Source organism: Boleophthalmus pectinirostris, unplaced genomic scaffold (assembly GCF_026225935.1).
Source record: "Boleophthalmus pectinirostris isolate CB_2022bp ecotype Guang Dong unplaced genomic scaffold, ASM2622593v1 HiC_scaffold_22, whole genome shotgun sequence".
Classification (NCBI taxonomy): domain Eukaryota; kingdom Metazoa; phylum Chordata; class Actinopteri; order Gobiiformes; family Gobiidae; genus Boleophthalmus; species Boleophthalmus pectinirostris.
This window is the reverse complement of record NW_026571190.1, coordinates 14,764,125-14,778,768: the sequence shown is the minus strand read 5'-3', so window position 1 is coordinate 14,778,768 and position 14,644 is coordinate 14,764,125. Positions and strand designations below refer to the sequence as shown.

The following is a 14,644-nucleotide window of genomic DNA, read 5'->3' as shown; positions in this document are numbered from 1 at the left end:
CTTTTTCCTTGAAATACCAGTATTTTTGCACTTAGTTGGAGTGGTTTATGTAAGACACTTCTGTAATCACTTTTATTGCTTTTATGGAGAAAAAATACAGATATGACAAGTCTGTATCAAAAGGCACATTGGGTTGAAAATAACACAAGTGCTCCTTTTTGCGCAGTGCCAGTACTCACCAGTAGAATCGATTGGGGGCCACTCTTTCGTGCACGAGCTGCCACCTCCGTCCAAACTCCACCGAGCTGTACAACTGTGAAATAAAACGCAGGGAGTTAGCGAGAAATCAGCATCGAAGTAGGTTACAGTCCTGCTTACATTAGAATTAAATTCATCCATCTCTTATATGTCTGGTATACCACTACAGTACTGTACATATACAATACATAAAAGTATAATTAAATTAGCCTAGACTACCACTATTTATTCTACTATTTATACTAACAACTACGTATCCAATCAGCCCTCAACAATCAATAAGTACATCAGTTTAGCAACATATTTTATTTTTAAACAGGGTGAAATAAACAAACATTGTGAACAGGGTAAAGTCACATTTTAAACTTAATTCTTCTGAATGATTCACCGTGTATAGTAAACTCACTATACAAAAGAGCACAAAATTATTGCAGGTAGCAAAAAAATTGCTGTAAAGGAAGCCCTACCCAACTTCCCTATTCTTATCAGCGGTGAGAGGAAACACAATTCACAGTAAAAGCGTGACTTAAATGTCAAATTCACTTTACTATTCAAAATGTCTGAAAGCCCACTATTGTCTGCTGTTGTCCATACAATTCTGCACTGTCCATAGGCTGTATAGGGTAAAGCAGTGAGGATAGTCGCACATTTATGAATGGGCAGAGGAGAATGGAGTACAGAAGGGCGCTCAAAGTGGCCATTACTGAATCAGGGCCTATGTGGAGCAACTGTCCACAGTGGATCCACAGTGAGAGGGAGGGAACTGTCTAGAAAATACACTGTTCATTTGGTAGGCACATAATAGAGGACAGGAGGGGTGGTGTGTTCAGTGGGGATTCCAAAAAAAAAAAAAATTCCAATTATTTTTTTTAATTGTTGTTTTTCTGTGATCAGTTTTGCAGTATTTTCAGGTCAGAACAGAACTGAAACAGAAAATGCAGATGCTCCAAGACAAATATGTTCTATATATAAGGTCATATACGGCTCTATATTAACCAGCTTTTGACTATTGTGAGCTGTATGTCATTTTATAATGTTACCTCCTCAAAAACATACCTGAAGTTGTGTTTTGTTTCAATCACACACTTAAGCAATCCTGGTTTATCAGTCTGTCTACCAAGCTCAAAATGTTCTGTTCCGCCTTGTGATGTCATGAAGCAGTGGCTTTCAAATTGACAGCTACCTTTTACCTTTTGTTCTGTAGAGACTGGCAATTCCAGAACTGAAATTATCCAAATGATTCAAGTGAAGATGTATGGAGTACACACAGTAAAGTGCTTCCTGTATTACACCACATGACATTCAAAGTGGAACAGAGTGCTTTCTGCCTGAGAGAAGAACTTAAATATCCTAAATGTGCAGGATTTGTGTGTTAAACATGTGCGAATGAAGCAGCACTGTCCAGATTAATTGTGATGAGGAGACAACATTATAACACAGATCAGAAAATAGCGGAATAAGGGGCCTGTAAGTATTTTTAGCTTGTATGAAATTGTAGCCTGTAATCAGTAAGAACATATTGTATAGTTTTTATTGTTAGTTAGTTGTCCATAGAAACTTAATTGTACAATGATTGTCATTGCACACACACAAAAAAAAAGCCTGCAGTAATCAAAATATATATGATAGACTATAGGACAGAATTTGTGTGTTTCTTTGGATAAGTGCATCAGTGTTGATTTAAATATATATTATAGACTATATCATTGTCGAGAATAGAGAAACATTTAGTAAACTGTCTGAGACCGGAGGAAAACGGAGTCAGGTGAGTTTCTTCATTTTGAGTTATTAAGACTGATTTGGGATGAACGGAGCAGGATTGATTTTTCTCATACTGCATTGCCATATGGTGCAAGACAGAGACGGCGTGATGTCTCCTTGACTGTTGAGACTTCTGCCTGAATCAGTTTCAATTAAAGTGTCTGATTTTTTATTTCTTACAATTCGTCTTCTTTCATTTCAGCTGATGCCTTTCACAAACTAACTGCCTCTTTGTCACATTGTGAATTGTGAGTGGTCTGATAGATCCATTTGCATGATATTGCTTCTAAATGAGAACTTGTTGAAAGTCCTTGTGAGCTTTTAGCCATGTTAGAATGTCGTTACCTCATCAAAAAAATACCTGGAGTAGTGTTTTGTTTCATTCACACATGTTTGAGTAATCCTTTATTAATGGTCTGTCTACATCTCTGTGGTGGACACCTCTGCCACCACTCCACAGTGTTAGTATTATTTCATTTTATTTCATTTACATCAATATGAAAGCCCTGAGAGGCAAGAGAGGAAAAAAAAAAAGAGGCAGGTCATTTGGGCTCTATTTTCAAAGTGTTTTTATTTTTTTCACTTTTGATGTGGCTGAAAAAAAAAAATAAAAAAATAAAAAAAAAGAACAAAAAAAAAAAAAAAAAACAAGAGAAAACGGGGAAAAAATTAGCTGCTTATGGAAAATGAAAATTAATTAATTAATTAATTAATAACTTTTTTTTTGTAATTTTTTTTTTTTAGAATTTTTTTAAAATTAATTTATTTTTTTGAGTTGGTGAAAAAAAAAAAAAAAAAAAAAAAAAAAAAAAACAGCCCAAATGACCTGCCTCTTTTTATTTTTTTTTCCTCTTGCCTCTTGGGTCTTCTGTACATTAAGTTAATTACAGCACATAATTTAATTCCATTATTTAGACTTATATTTTAATTTGGGTGCGCACATTTTAGTATAAGTCTGAATTATTTACTTATTTGCTACTTTTTTACTGTTTAGGGTCACTTCATTATCACTTATTATTTTCTGTATTATAGTTTGCCTTCTTGTTAGTTTGATTAAGTTAGTAGTTTTACTTAATTATTTAGTGTAATTCACCCCTGTTGTGTTGAGTTTTAGTTGGCCCTCATGTATTTAAACTCCCCTGTTCCTTTGTCCGATTGGGTTAGTTTTGTTCTGTTCAGTTTGATTTAAGTTACCCCAGTTGGGCCCAGCTCTTTGTTAATGATTTTCCTCATTTGAGCTTTTTGACTTTATTAAATTTAAACTTGTCTTTGGCTTTCTGTTTGGTCCACTACAATCTCCAAAGCTCAAAATGCTCTGTTCCAGTTTGTGATGTCGTGTAGTGGTAGTTTTCAAGTTAACTGCTGCCTTTTACCTTTAGTTCAGAAGAGATTGGCAATTCCTGGGCCGAAATGATCCAAATGATTTTATGGAGTTTACAAACACAGTGGAGAACGTCTTGTAATATGACGTGACATCGCAACGTGGAACAGAGTGTTTTCTGTTTGAGAGAAGAATTCAACACAAGTCCAGGTTCGTTTGTGATGAGGAAACAACATTATAACATAGATCAGAAAATAACTCTTTAAAATGGGCCCTTTAATGTCAACATGATATTTGAGCCATCCTTCAATGCCACTGGTGCAACCTGTCAGGAGCAGTGGGAGAGCACAGAGCAGCACCCAGGGGCCCATCTCCAAATCTTGATCTGCCCCCACCCGCCCTGAGACTTAAAACATGGGAACTTTTTGCCGTGAAGTGGCACATATGAGTTAAAGGTCTTGTCTGAGGAGAGCCAACTATACTCATTATCAGATCAATATCATTACGAATAAATCTCTCTCTCCGCTTCTCTCCCTCTTCCACTTCTCTTCCTCTTTCTCTCTCTCTCTAGACAGTATAAATCCACATTTGTGACAGATAGAGGACACTGTGAAATCCCATTGTCTGCGAACACACCTGCATCGTCCTAAACCACGAGCCGGGCCGTGGTTGTGCCTAACACACACAGTACAGCTGGAGTTTAATGAGCTGTGAAACTTTATGGCTGCACTGTTGGGCGCCGGACTCTCCCATTTGAAGCATGAGCAGTCACGCGGGAATGTAAACAGCCATTTATTAACCCATAATCAAATGTGACTTTATCCCTTTGAAATAATGACTTTTCACGTTGTCTTTTCGAGTAATTTATTCTGGAATTAAACATGGCTGATTTAAATGAAAATGTCCAGTCATTCTCCTGATTGTTCCAAAATGTTAAGTATCCTATATATAGAAAAGACATATTGTGAAAGGAGGAACAAAGTGTTTAAATCTGTCAAACTTGTTCCTAGCCCTCATTTGGCACATCACGTGTAGCACAGCTTTAGAACAGTTTTTTTATTTATATATATTTTTTTCAGATTGTATGGATTGTATGGACTGTGCATATTGATCAACAACAAATGTATCAATCAATCAATCATGCTTTTCAAAATGCTTCACATGCAACAGCAAAATGACAGTAATTTAAACTACAGCAACTCCACCCCCTTGTTTCATCCATACATACAGCAATTTAAACAGAAACATAAAAACATAAAGCTCCTAAAGGTTCTAGTAAAAATAAAAATGGAGAGCTAAGATCAGATGGAGACTAAATAAAGTAGTAATGATAATTTAATTTAAAACAAATATTATAATAACAATAATACTAATAATTTAAGTTGAAACAAGTAAAACTTTCAATTAAAAGCTAAATTACTTTTAAAAATATGAACACTCGCAGCGGACCTCAGATCCTCAGACAGGGGCCGTAAAAGATGAATGACCATGAGTTTTAGTTTGGACTCTTAGGACAGTTAAAAGACGACTACCTGAGGACCTGAGAGTCTGAGAGGCTCATATGATAAAAGCAGATCAGATAAATAAATAGGACTTAAGACCATTAAGAGCTTTATAAACCAATAAAATAATTTGAAAATCTATCTATGTACTGTATATAATATGTTGGAATTAACCAAGAAGTTATTTCTCCTGTATTATATTTATTTTTACATAACCTTTATGCGTAACCTTTATTTGCAGGTAAAATGTTTGAGAATGGATTCTCATTTACAAGCATGACCAGGCCAAGAGTTCCATGATTACCATGGTTGGGGTTGGCTGCTCTTGTGGCTGACTGGCTGACACACTGAGCCGTTTTTCAATTTTTATATTTTTTATCTTGCATTTTAACTTAATATTTTGGGATTTTACCAAGTAAGAAGCACGGAGCTAGCTATGTTAGCCAGCTAGTTCTGGACAGACTTTCTGCACCAGTGCAACAGCCTTCCTACAGACCTCCCAGAAGAGAACTGAGCAGAGTGATAGTAAGGATTATAAAGCCCTGTTCACACTAGTAAGTATTCAAGTTGTTTTTGTTGCCGATGCAGTGTTTGTCCACATTAATCTGATTGAAAACAGCTCCAGAGACGGAACGATTTGGTGCTGCCAGCTCCCACGAATTCATCTGAGTATGGATCTGATCTGGCGCTCTGTGGATGCCTGAAAACACTGATATGCTGATGTAGGTCTATGTGGCGCAAAGTAATTTACCGCCAAAATGCTAAGAAGCTGAAATATATGTACATTTATATATTCGTACGGAGGACCTGCAGATGTATAATCTCTGAAAGTTTAACATGAACCACCTCCAATGCGATAGAAGCACAGGACAGACTCACCATTAGCAGAACACCCCTCTGTCACAGAAAGAACACATATAATCCACCGAGTCGTGTCCTTTAGTCCGACAGAAGCTGAACCACATCAGAGCATAATAGCGAGCTGTTTTTTGAGTGCTTACTTTATGCAAATTAGCCATGTGGTTTTAAGTTTTGTTTCTGTAGAACATAAACAAATATGCGCAAAGCTGTGTGAATAGGAAAGGCTTACAGACACAGAAACGATGTGTCTGGATGCAGATCGTTTCCATTTCAGTGATGCAGTGATATAGTGATTTGTTCCAGTGTAAACATAGCCTAAGAGTTCAGCTTTAAGGGTTCTCAAAATGCAGTACTGGAGCCATTATGCTCATTCTTTTAATAGCCTTTTTAATAACTTTGATAATAATGCTTAAGTTTGGATTACACTAGAAGTCAGTCGGTTCGGTTATCTTTTATTAATGCTAACCTTAGTTCATGTTTATTTAAAGAATATAGTCTTCGAAAAATTTAAATTGGCAATCAGATTGGTTTCAGTAAATATCCACTAACCCATTAATCATCACCAGACTCATTTAAAGCATTTCAAACAGTGTTAATTACAAATGTGAGCTTATAAACACGAGGAAGTTTAATTGTTGCTAATTGCAGGCTGTTAGCTATCAGTCACAACAGTTTTGCCCTGACAGACAATTTTGTCAATTTGCCTAATTCTTTTCAAAATCTTGAATTATTACCATACATCTGTGACTGTGAATTTTCATCGACGTCTTGAAGCAAATTCAAATGCACATCGTTATAGCAACAGCATATGAAGTACATTCAACGTACAGCAGTTGACACTTAAGAAATGCTTGTTAATAATTATACTGTTCAGTCGTCCAAGTAGGGTTCATAGCAAAAGAAAATACAATTCTGTGAACTGGACAAAAGTTTTAGTGACGACAGCCTTGTGGCCTAAACATAAATCAGTCTGATTGTTTGCAGGTATTTTTTTCAGAAATTGTGAGTAGTTTTTTAATCATTTCTTTTCATTTATTTCCACTCAAACCAACGGGCTTATTTACTTTATGGAAGATTCATGGTTAAAAGTGCGTTGTGTAACTTTCCTTGAGGGCGTCTGCAACCTGCTTGTCTCCAAGGAGATGTTAATGCTTTGGTTTAATTGTCCACAGTATGGCATTAAATTAATCTGTCTTGCATTTATTCAACTACGGATGTTATGTATTACTCAAAAATATCTTTAAAAATGTCCATTGTTACTGTAAGCGTTGCCTCTCCACAAATCTGATCTGTAATTTGGATTGCAGGTCTCCATAGAGATTCAAAAGTTCATGACCATGCTGTGGGACATTCTAGACACAAGCAGGTGATGGACCCTGCAGCAGACAACGTACACAGTGCGACTTTAAAGGAACCAAAGAGAAAATCCAAAACTGTTAACCTGTTGTCATTATTTGCTTTGGAACATGCCAAATTGTAACTACCAAGTCTTTGAGGTTGAATAATGACCCATTGTGAAGCTATTGTCAAAAACTGCAGACAGATAAAACTGAATTAGCTCAATAATTATAAATATTTATTTTAAAACTATACAAACCACTTCCGAACATCTGGATTTTGGCAGATGTCACATAAACCCAACCTATATACTTATATTATTGCAACTTCTTTCTTCTCCAAACTACTGAGTAAACAACATATTGCTTATTAAAGTAATGCCAGCTACAAAATGTTACTCTTACTCTTGACATGCACGAGGAATTGACAATATCTTGACATTAGCATCTGCCTGTGTACTTTCGTGTCATCCACAAGAACACTATTAGTTGGAGAGATGAGATTTTCTTCTAGGACTGAGCAGATGCAGGTTAAGAAGGTTCTGTTCTGTATGTCTTTGTCATTGTGGCAGAATACAAGTCTGACAAAGCTGGAGTATGTATTCATCTGAAAGCATCATCTTTTTCACTTTTAAACTTTTTTGTAAACTTTATTCTTGATCTTGTATCTGCTACATGTCTAACCAATATACTGTATTTTTCGGACTGTAAGTCGCTCCGGAGTATAAGTCTCACCAGCCAAAAAAATGCATAATGAAGAAGAAAAAACATAAGTCGCACTGGACTATAAGTCACACTTTTTGGGGAAATGTATTTTATAAAATCAGAGATCAGGAACCGACATTTCATCTTGAAAGGCAAGTTACAGTAATAACAACAGAACAGAGAATAACTGGCTGAATAGACATTAATAAGTTAACGTAACATATGAACAGTTATTCAGATAATTATAGCATAAACAACAGAACAGAACAAGTTTAACAAACTCACAATCTCACTCCAAATGACTAAATCCATTGAATTCTTCATCCTTGGTGTCACTTCTGCGTGACCTCCAGAGGTAAACCATAAGGAACACGGAGCGCCACTTCCTCTTCTGTGAAGCTGTCGTCAGACTCAGCATCATTTTCAGTTAGAATTATTCCGGCCTTTCTGAATCCCGACAAGATGGATTCAGTTGTCACTGGAGTCCACGCTTTGTCGATTCATCCAATGACTTCCAGGAAAGTTGCATGGCGCACCCTCCCGATTACCATGAAGCTGTGTTCTCCATCCCCGCTTTCCGCCAGTCCCTCACAAGTTTCTCACTCACTCCAAACTTTCTTTCTGCTGCTTGATTACCAATTTTTGGCTGCATATTTCACTACTTCCAGCAGAACAGAGGCTTTTTCTGCAGGAGACATGTGCAGTAGAGGGTGAAGTGACAGTGGTACAGGAGTAATAGGAGTAGCAGATACTGACGCACAAGCCTAGAGCGCCCTCTCGTGGCTGTTACTGTGAACATTTTAATATATAAGTCACACTGGAGTATAAGTCGCAGGACCACCCAAACCATGAAAAAAAGTGCAACTTACTGTCAGAAAAATACGGTAATAGCATATCAATATACCAACCAATACTGGATCAGTTAATCATAATAACCAAAAAGGGGTTGTAGTGTAAAATCAGCTTTTTGGATTTGTCTATGTTATAACTGATAGAGATTTAATATTTCATACATGCATGTTTGAGTGATCCTCCAATCTTTCCGTCCTCAAGGTTTAGCTGTAAAATTCTGTCCACAGATTCAATAAGAAACAATACACTACAACTTCACAACCTTGAAACAATGTGCAGTGGTTCCATTAGCGGGATACACGCTGATTGTGTTGTGATAGTGCTCTGAAGGGGGAGTGGCCCTGACTCTACCTCAGCAGTACAGATATAAGTCTCCACAGGCTATCAATCTTCTCTTCACCACTACCAGCGCCTTGACAGATTGTCCCTATAAAATGTACTTCGTAATCACACTTTCCTTTGCCAAGTTGATGTCTCTGACTGACCTGCAGGGATATACTTTTATGCTTCATGATTTTAACCTTTTACACGCATGTACATCTGGTTAAATCTGATTTGGTAAGATCATAGTGCACAATTTTCACCATGTTCAGATCTTTTTATCAGCTCTTTGACAGAACATTTAAAGTGCAGTTGCAGTACATCAAAATTGTAGCACATTTTTCTCCTTTATCGCACATACGAATAGCTCTATTTTAACTTTTAACCACCCTTAAATATGTAACTCTCATAGTTTGAGTTGTCCACTTGATATATTCACCTTCCAAGATAACTCTTGAACCCTGGCCTGCTTTTAACTGCAAAAATATTCCACTTGTCAGAGCAACTTCGGTGGTTCTTGCTAAAATGTAATTCTAATAGAACTGAATGAGGTACTTGCATAAAATAGTTTGTCCTGGGTTAACTTCCCTAGCTAGTCTTCTACAGGCATCCACCCACTCATCTCTCCACCTCCCTCGCCTGCACTTCGGAAAAAGAAACCCCAATTTGGAGAATACTTTACCTACAGCAGGGCAATTAGAGGTAAAATATTCAGGATTTGTCCTCAACCAAAGGAACTATTTGAAATAAAGCGAATGAAATGCAAGTACTCAACAAACTCATTGCTAATTGGCCATGAAAATATTAAAAAGAAGTGGGAAGTGTATTTGATCATTTATTTGTGATTATCAAATATACATCTAACTATTAGGGTTTGGGGCTCATTATTTCTATTACAATGTTTAGTTTTTTTGTATGAAAATGCACTGCTGTAAAATTATGCACAGATACATAAAATCTAATTTAAATTAATATTTAGCCTGAGCAAAAGATAAAAAATGTGTGTTGTGAAGAACTACTCTGGTAAACTGTATAAAAATTCACCCAAAAGAACAAGGAAATATAATTGTACCCAGCACTATAAACTTGTCTCTAGTATCTAGAGTTGATATTGCTTTGAAATGAATGTCGCACAGTGTGGTATTATGTGGTAGTGGAGCCTCCTTCAGAAATGTTAGTGCACCTAAAAAAATCCTGTATTACTGAAAACCGACTTGTGAGCTTTAAGCAATGTTAGAATGTGTTACCTCCTCAAAACCAAACCTGGAATTGTCTGTCTACATCTCCAAAACTAAAAATGTTCCACCTTGTGATGTCATGTAGTTTTAGTTTTCAAGTTAAGAGCAAATTTTTAGCTTTTGTTCAGCAGACTGGCAATACCAGGGCTGCTATTCTCCAAATGATTGAAGGCGAAGGTGTATGGAGTTTAAAAACACAGTGGAGCACTTCCTGTATTACCACATGACATCACAAAGTGGAACAGACTGTTTCTGTTTAAGAGAAGAACTCAGGCTACATATACAGGATTTGTGTCTTAAACGTGTGAATAAAACAAAATACAACTCCAGGTCTGTTTGTGATGAGAACACAACATTATAACGTAGGTCAGAAGATCCCATGGGATTTAAAAACAACATTAGAAGCCTAGAAGTCTTTTTCTTCTTTTAAAATGTATTAAAACGAATTTTCTATTTTTTATGCTCATAAAAAAAAAAAAACAGCAAAACATACAAAATTCCCTTCACCATGGGAAATCAGATATTGTAAGAAGGAACCGTAACAGCTCCAAGATTGAGATTGATCGTGCACAGCACTACAATCAGGTCTCTGGGTTTAAAATATTATATTAAAACTCTGAATAAATGCTTTACTTGTGCGATCCAATATGCGATATAGAACCATCAGCACTATTTATGCTTTTATATTCAGGTACTTTCTGCCAGGACATGTTTTTGGTTGATGTTAAAATGAATGCTTCAAAACTCAATACACTTCGGTCAAAATCTCACATGAAGGGGGAGGGTGCTTATGGTCCACTGCTCCTCTGTAATCCATATCTACCGGCTTTTCTTCAACTCACACCTTTTGGACTGAGTTTCATTTATTTATAGAACCAAAACCACATTTAGTACGTCGACTACATGTTGCTAATCAATTTGTTTACCTGTTTGCACACATCGACCTCCAGCTCCACTCACAGCTTTTATATGTCAAAGTAATACATCTTTTTTATTTCACTGTTGAGGTGTTATTGCCAGTTTTAGGGAGAAAATGGAGAGATGGATGTTAGATTTGGTTTGAGTTGTTGCAATTTCACATTTCGTTCAGTGTCAGTGTTTTTGCAAATCCCCAGATAATAATAATTCAGTTGTAGAATTTGTGTGGATTTATATTTGAAATGAGGGGCAATTTTCTGTTTTGTATGGCAAAGTTTAAGCAGAGACGGCTGGTAGGTTTAGGGAATTATAATGTATTATAATTACACAAGTTCCCAAAAATGACTAGAGATCGAGCAGGTTTTTACATGGCCTATGTCAGAGGTGTCCAAACTTTTTTCATCAAGGGTCACATATCTAAACACAGACGAAGCAGAGGGCTGATTGAGGGCTGTAGACTGGTGCTCAGTACAGTGAATAATGTTTAACACCTTAGAATGACCCATTAGACTTTATTCATGCTTAGATCCTTAAAACCACACACTAAATATTAAATATTACCTTTATCAAGGTAGATAAAAAAAAAAAAAAACTCACAGTAAAAAGTTCATTTTTAATTGATGCAAGGTAATTTGGGCCAATTCACCTGGAAGCCTGAGGGCCAAGAAAATTTTGGGCCGCATTTGGTCCACGGGCCATAGATTGGACATGGCTGACCTATGCTGATACCGAATCCAAAGAAACTGATGATCAATATTTGTTGATATTTTTGGGCCGATAATTTTTTTTTTCTGTAATTCTGTAATATACATTTACTGCAAATGTATCCACAGTCTTGTTTCACCATAAAGAGCTGTGTAGTCATGGTTTGTTCAGTTATCTCTTTGCACTTAAAGATGCACTATGTAACTTTTTGGTTAAGGGTCCGTCACCTGCTTGTTTCTTTGAATATGTCACTGCTCTGCCTGAAATGTCATTAAACAGCTCTACCTTACATTTATTCAATTGCAGGTGGTTTTATAGCTGAAAAATACCTGTGAAATCTTTGTAATATGAAACATTACAAAGATTAAAAGGTCACGCCATTATAAAGGATAGGCAATTTTGGCATTTTCTGATTTTCTGTGGGCTAAAATATTTATCCAATCATCATACAAGTTGACACACACACATAACCGGGGTACACTGGATGTTACAGGTTGAAACCCATCAAGGTCACTTGAAGGTCAAGGTAACCAAGGTCAAATATGCATTTTTGTTCAGAACTACGCAAAGGATCGAGCTAGAGCAACAGGACTGATCTCAAAAGTAAACACAGACATTCTCATGTGTGACCAGTATCCCACAAATGTTCATGGGCACTGTACAGCTACACACATTGCATTGTGTATATAACGTTCATGTAATATGGGCTGGGCTCCTCATAAGCTGCTTCCGTGTTCCCACCGATGCCTCATGGGGGACCAGGTTGCCATCTCCGATTGCGCTAACATATCCATGAGGAAAAGCATTTGACGCAACAAGAAAAGTTAAAGTGCACCTTTAAGTGTTCAAATACAGCTTTATTATTCTTTAGGCTGCAAGTCAAAACATCGTATCTGCCTGTGCTGGAGATTTAAAACTGATAGCCAATACGCTAACAAGTGCAAATATCTATCTTTACTAAGCCCACATATTTCGCTCAGATTTCCAGTTTTCATCTTTGCCATGTAATATTTGTTAAAGCCATATCTCTAACCTCAACAGCCCCTGCATTACATAACCCCAGCTCCCCTCTGCACCTGCTCTGAACTCAGCTCCAGTCTTGTGTAACTGGATCTGTCTCTTTCTTTGCTTTGAGGCATTGCACCAGCTCCCAGTTGTTGCTTATCTGGACTTTCACTCTATTCTTTTGAGGTGTTTGAAGGAGTAAAAACCTGCCAAAGTCCTGACTAAACCTGGACTAAACCCACTGCTCACTGACCTTCTGGTCGTGGCTGTAGGCCAGGATCCAGTCCTCCTGCTCGGGGTGGAAGAGCAGACTCAGGATGTAGAAGCTCAGTCTGTATTTCTGGTACGTGGCTCCTTCGTCTGAGCTGATAAGCAAACTGCTCTCCACCTCCGGGTCGGTCAGCAACATGATCTGAGGACAAGACACACAATAAGGTCAAATGATGGGGACTATTTTAATTACCCCCGCTTTGAAAGTGTTCCATATAGTCTATCTGATGGTACCCAAAGTCTTATTGTATATTCCCATGCTCAGAATAATATAAACAAATCCATGAATACATTATTTAATACATTAATTCATTCACTTAACCATTTGGAAAGCACATATTAGATGATAGCAATATGCCAAAATGTATGTAACAAACTCATACAGCAGGTCACAGTTTCTCTTTTACCTCAATTTGTGTGTATAGTAGCTTTTTTTTAAAAGGGGGACCAGTGACAAAAAACTGTTGTTGTGTCCTTAAGCAAGGTTCTTCACCCACATTGCCTAATATGACAGTGGTGTGTGTGCGTGATTGGTGGTGATCGGAGGGACTGATGGCGCAGATTGGCAGCCTCACTTTTGTCAGTGTCTTCCATTGTGGCTACAGTAAAAGATTACCATGACTGGGTGTGGAGTGAATGAATAATGCACCGTAAAAAGTCTTTGAGTGTCCAAAAATGTACTATATAAATCTGATCCATTATTCTTTTATTATAAACTGAAAGAGGGAAAAGATTAAATACCAAGTACTAAGATCCTGGGCAGACATTTTATTATATCAATGCAATACTAGTTGATCTAAGAATGAAGTTATGTCATCTAATCATGAGGAGAGTTAAATCATAAATGTGTGTGTTCAATGTGCACTGCTTGTCTCAGTTCATTCTGGCCTGTGTTCAGTGAAGTATCCAAAGCTCTAATTTCCCATGAGAATTGTCGTTTCTTCAACATCCAACATTCCGCCAAAACTTCATCACAGTCCCAAGAAAAAGAGACAAAATCACCAAGGACTTTACAGAAAATATTGAGAAAATCAGCCTAATTGAAAGACAAATTTTGACACAGAGGACTAATTCTGATTTGTAGAGCGTGAGCGTTAGTGCATCATTAAACACAGAAGCTTTGTGACGGTAAAAGCAAATAAAGATAAATCAATATTTGTTGAGAAAGAAAATCACTGCCTCACTGCCGAAAACTTCAATGGAAAAATTTTAATCTGGCTAGAAGCTAATGTGGTCCCGAAAACAAGTAGTATTTGCAGTGAGATTAAAAGTAAGTATTTATTCATAGCCACACTTTCACAGAGATTTGCTTAAAAATATTCATATTAATAAAAAAGATAAAATGCAGAAACATTATAAAATACAAATAAAAACAGAGTGCAATTAAAACAAATAGAACTGATTATAAATGGACTGTTAGGGGAAATTAATTTGCATTTCTTAATTTAGAGACAAAATAAACTGTGAAATAAAAACGCAAGGTTCCAACTGAAATAGGTTGATAGGAACATTTTAAGGCCAAAATGAATAGTCTGCAGCAGTTACAGAGAGAGGGGAAAGATTTGTCAATGGAAGTCAACCAAAGCTGGAAGGAACCACTTTAAGCTCATGCTCACTTTTGGTATGCTGTGGCTATGTCCATTTATACAG

General features: G+C 36.9%; 1 protein-coding gene across 1 annotated transcript in view; it reads right to left on the bottom strand.

Annotated features, from left to right (window-relative positions):
* Positions 1–14,644, bottom strand: part of LOC110159892 (VPS10 domain-containing receptor SorCS1) — a 473,381-nt gene that overhangs the window by 88,226 nt on the left and 370,511 nt on the right. The window contains exons 7-8 of the mRNA XM_055158440.1: positions 12,978–13,136; positions 180–253 (exon numbers count right to left, since the gene is read on the bottom strand). Coding sequence (XP_055014415.1) covers positions 180–253; positions 12,978–13,136 — 233 coding nt within the window. The remainder of the gene's footprint in view (positions 1–179; positions 254–12,977; positions 13,137–14,644) is intronic.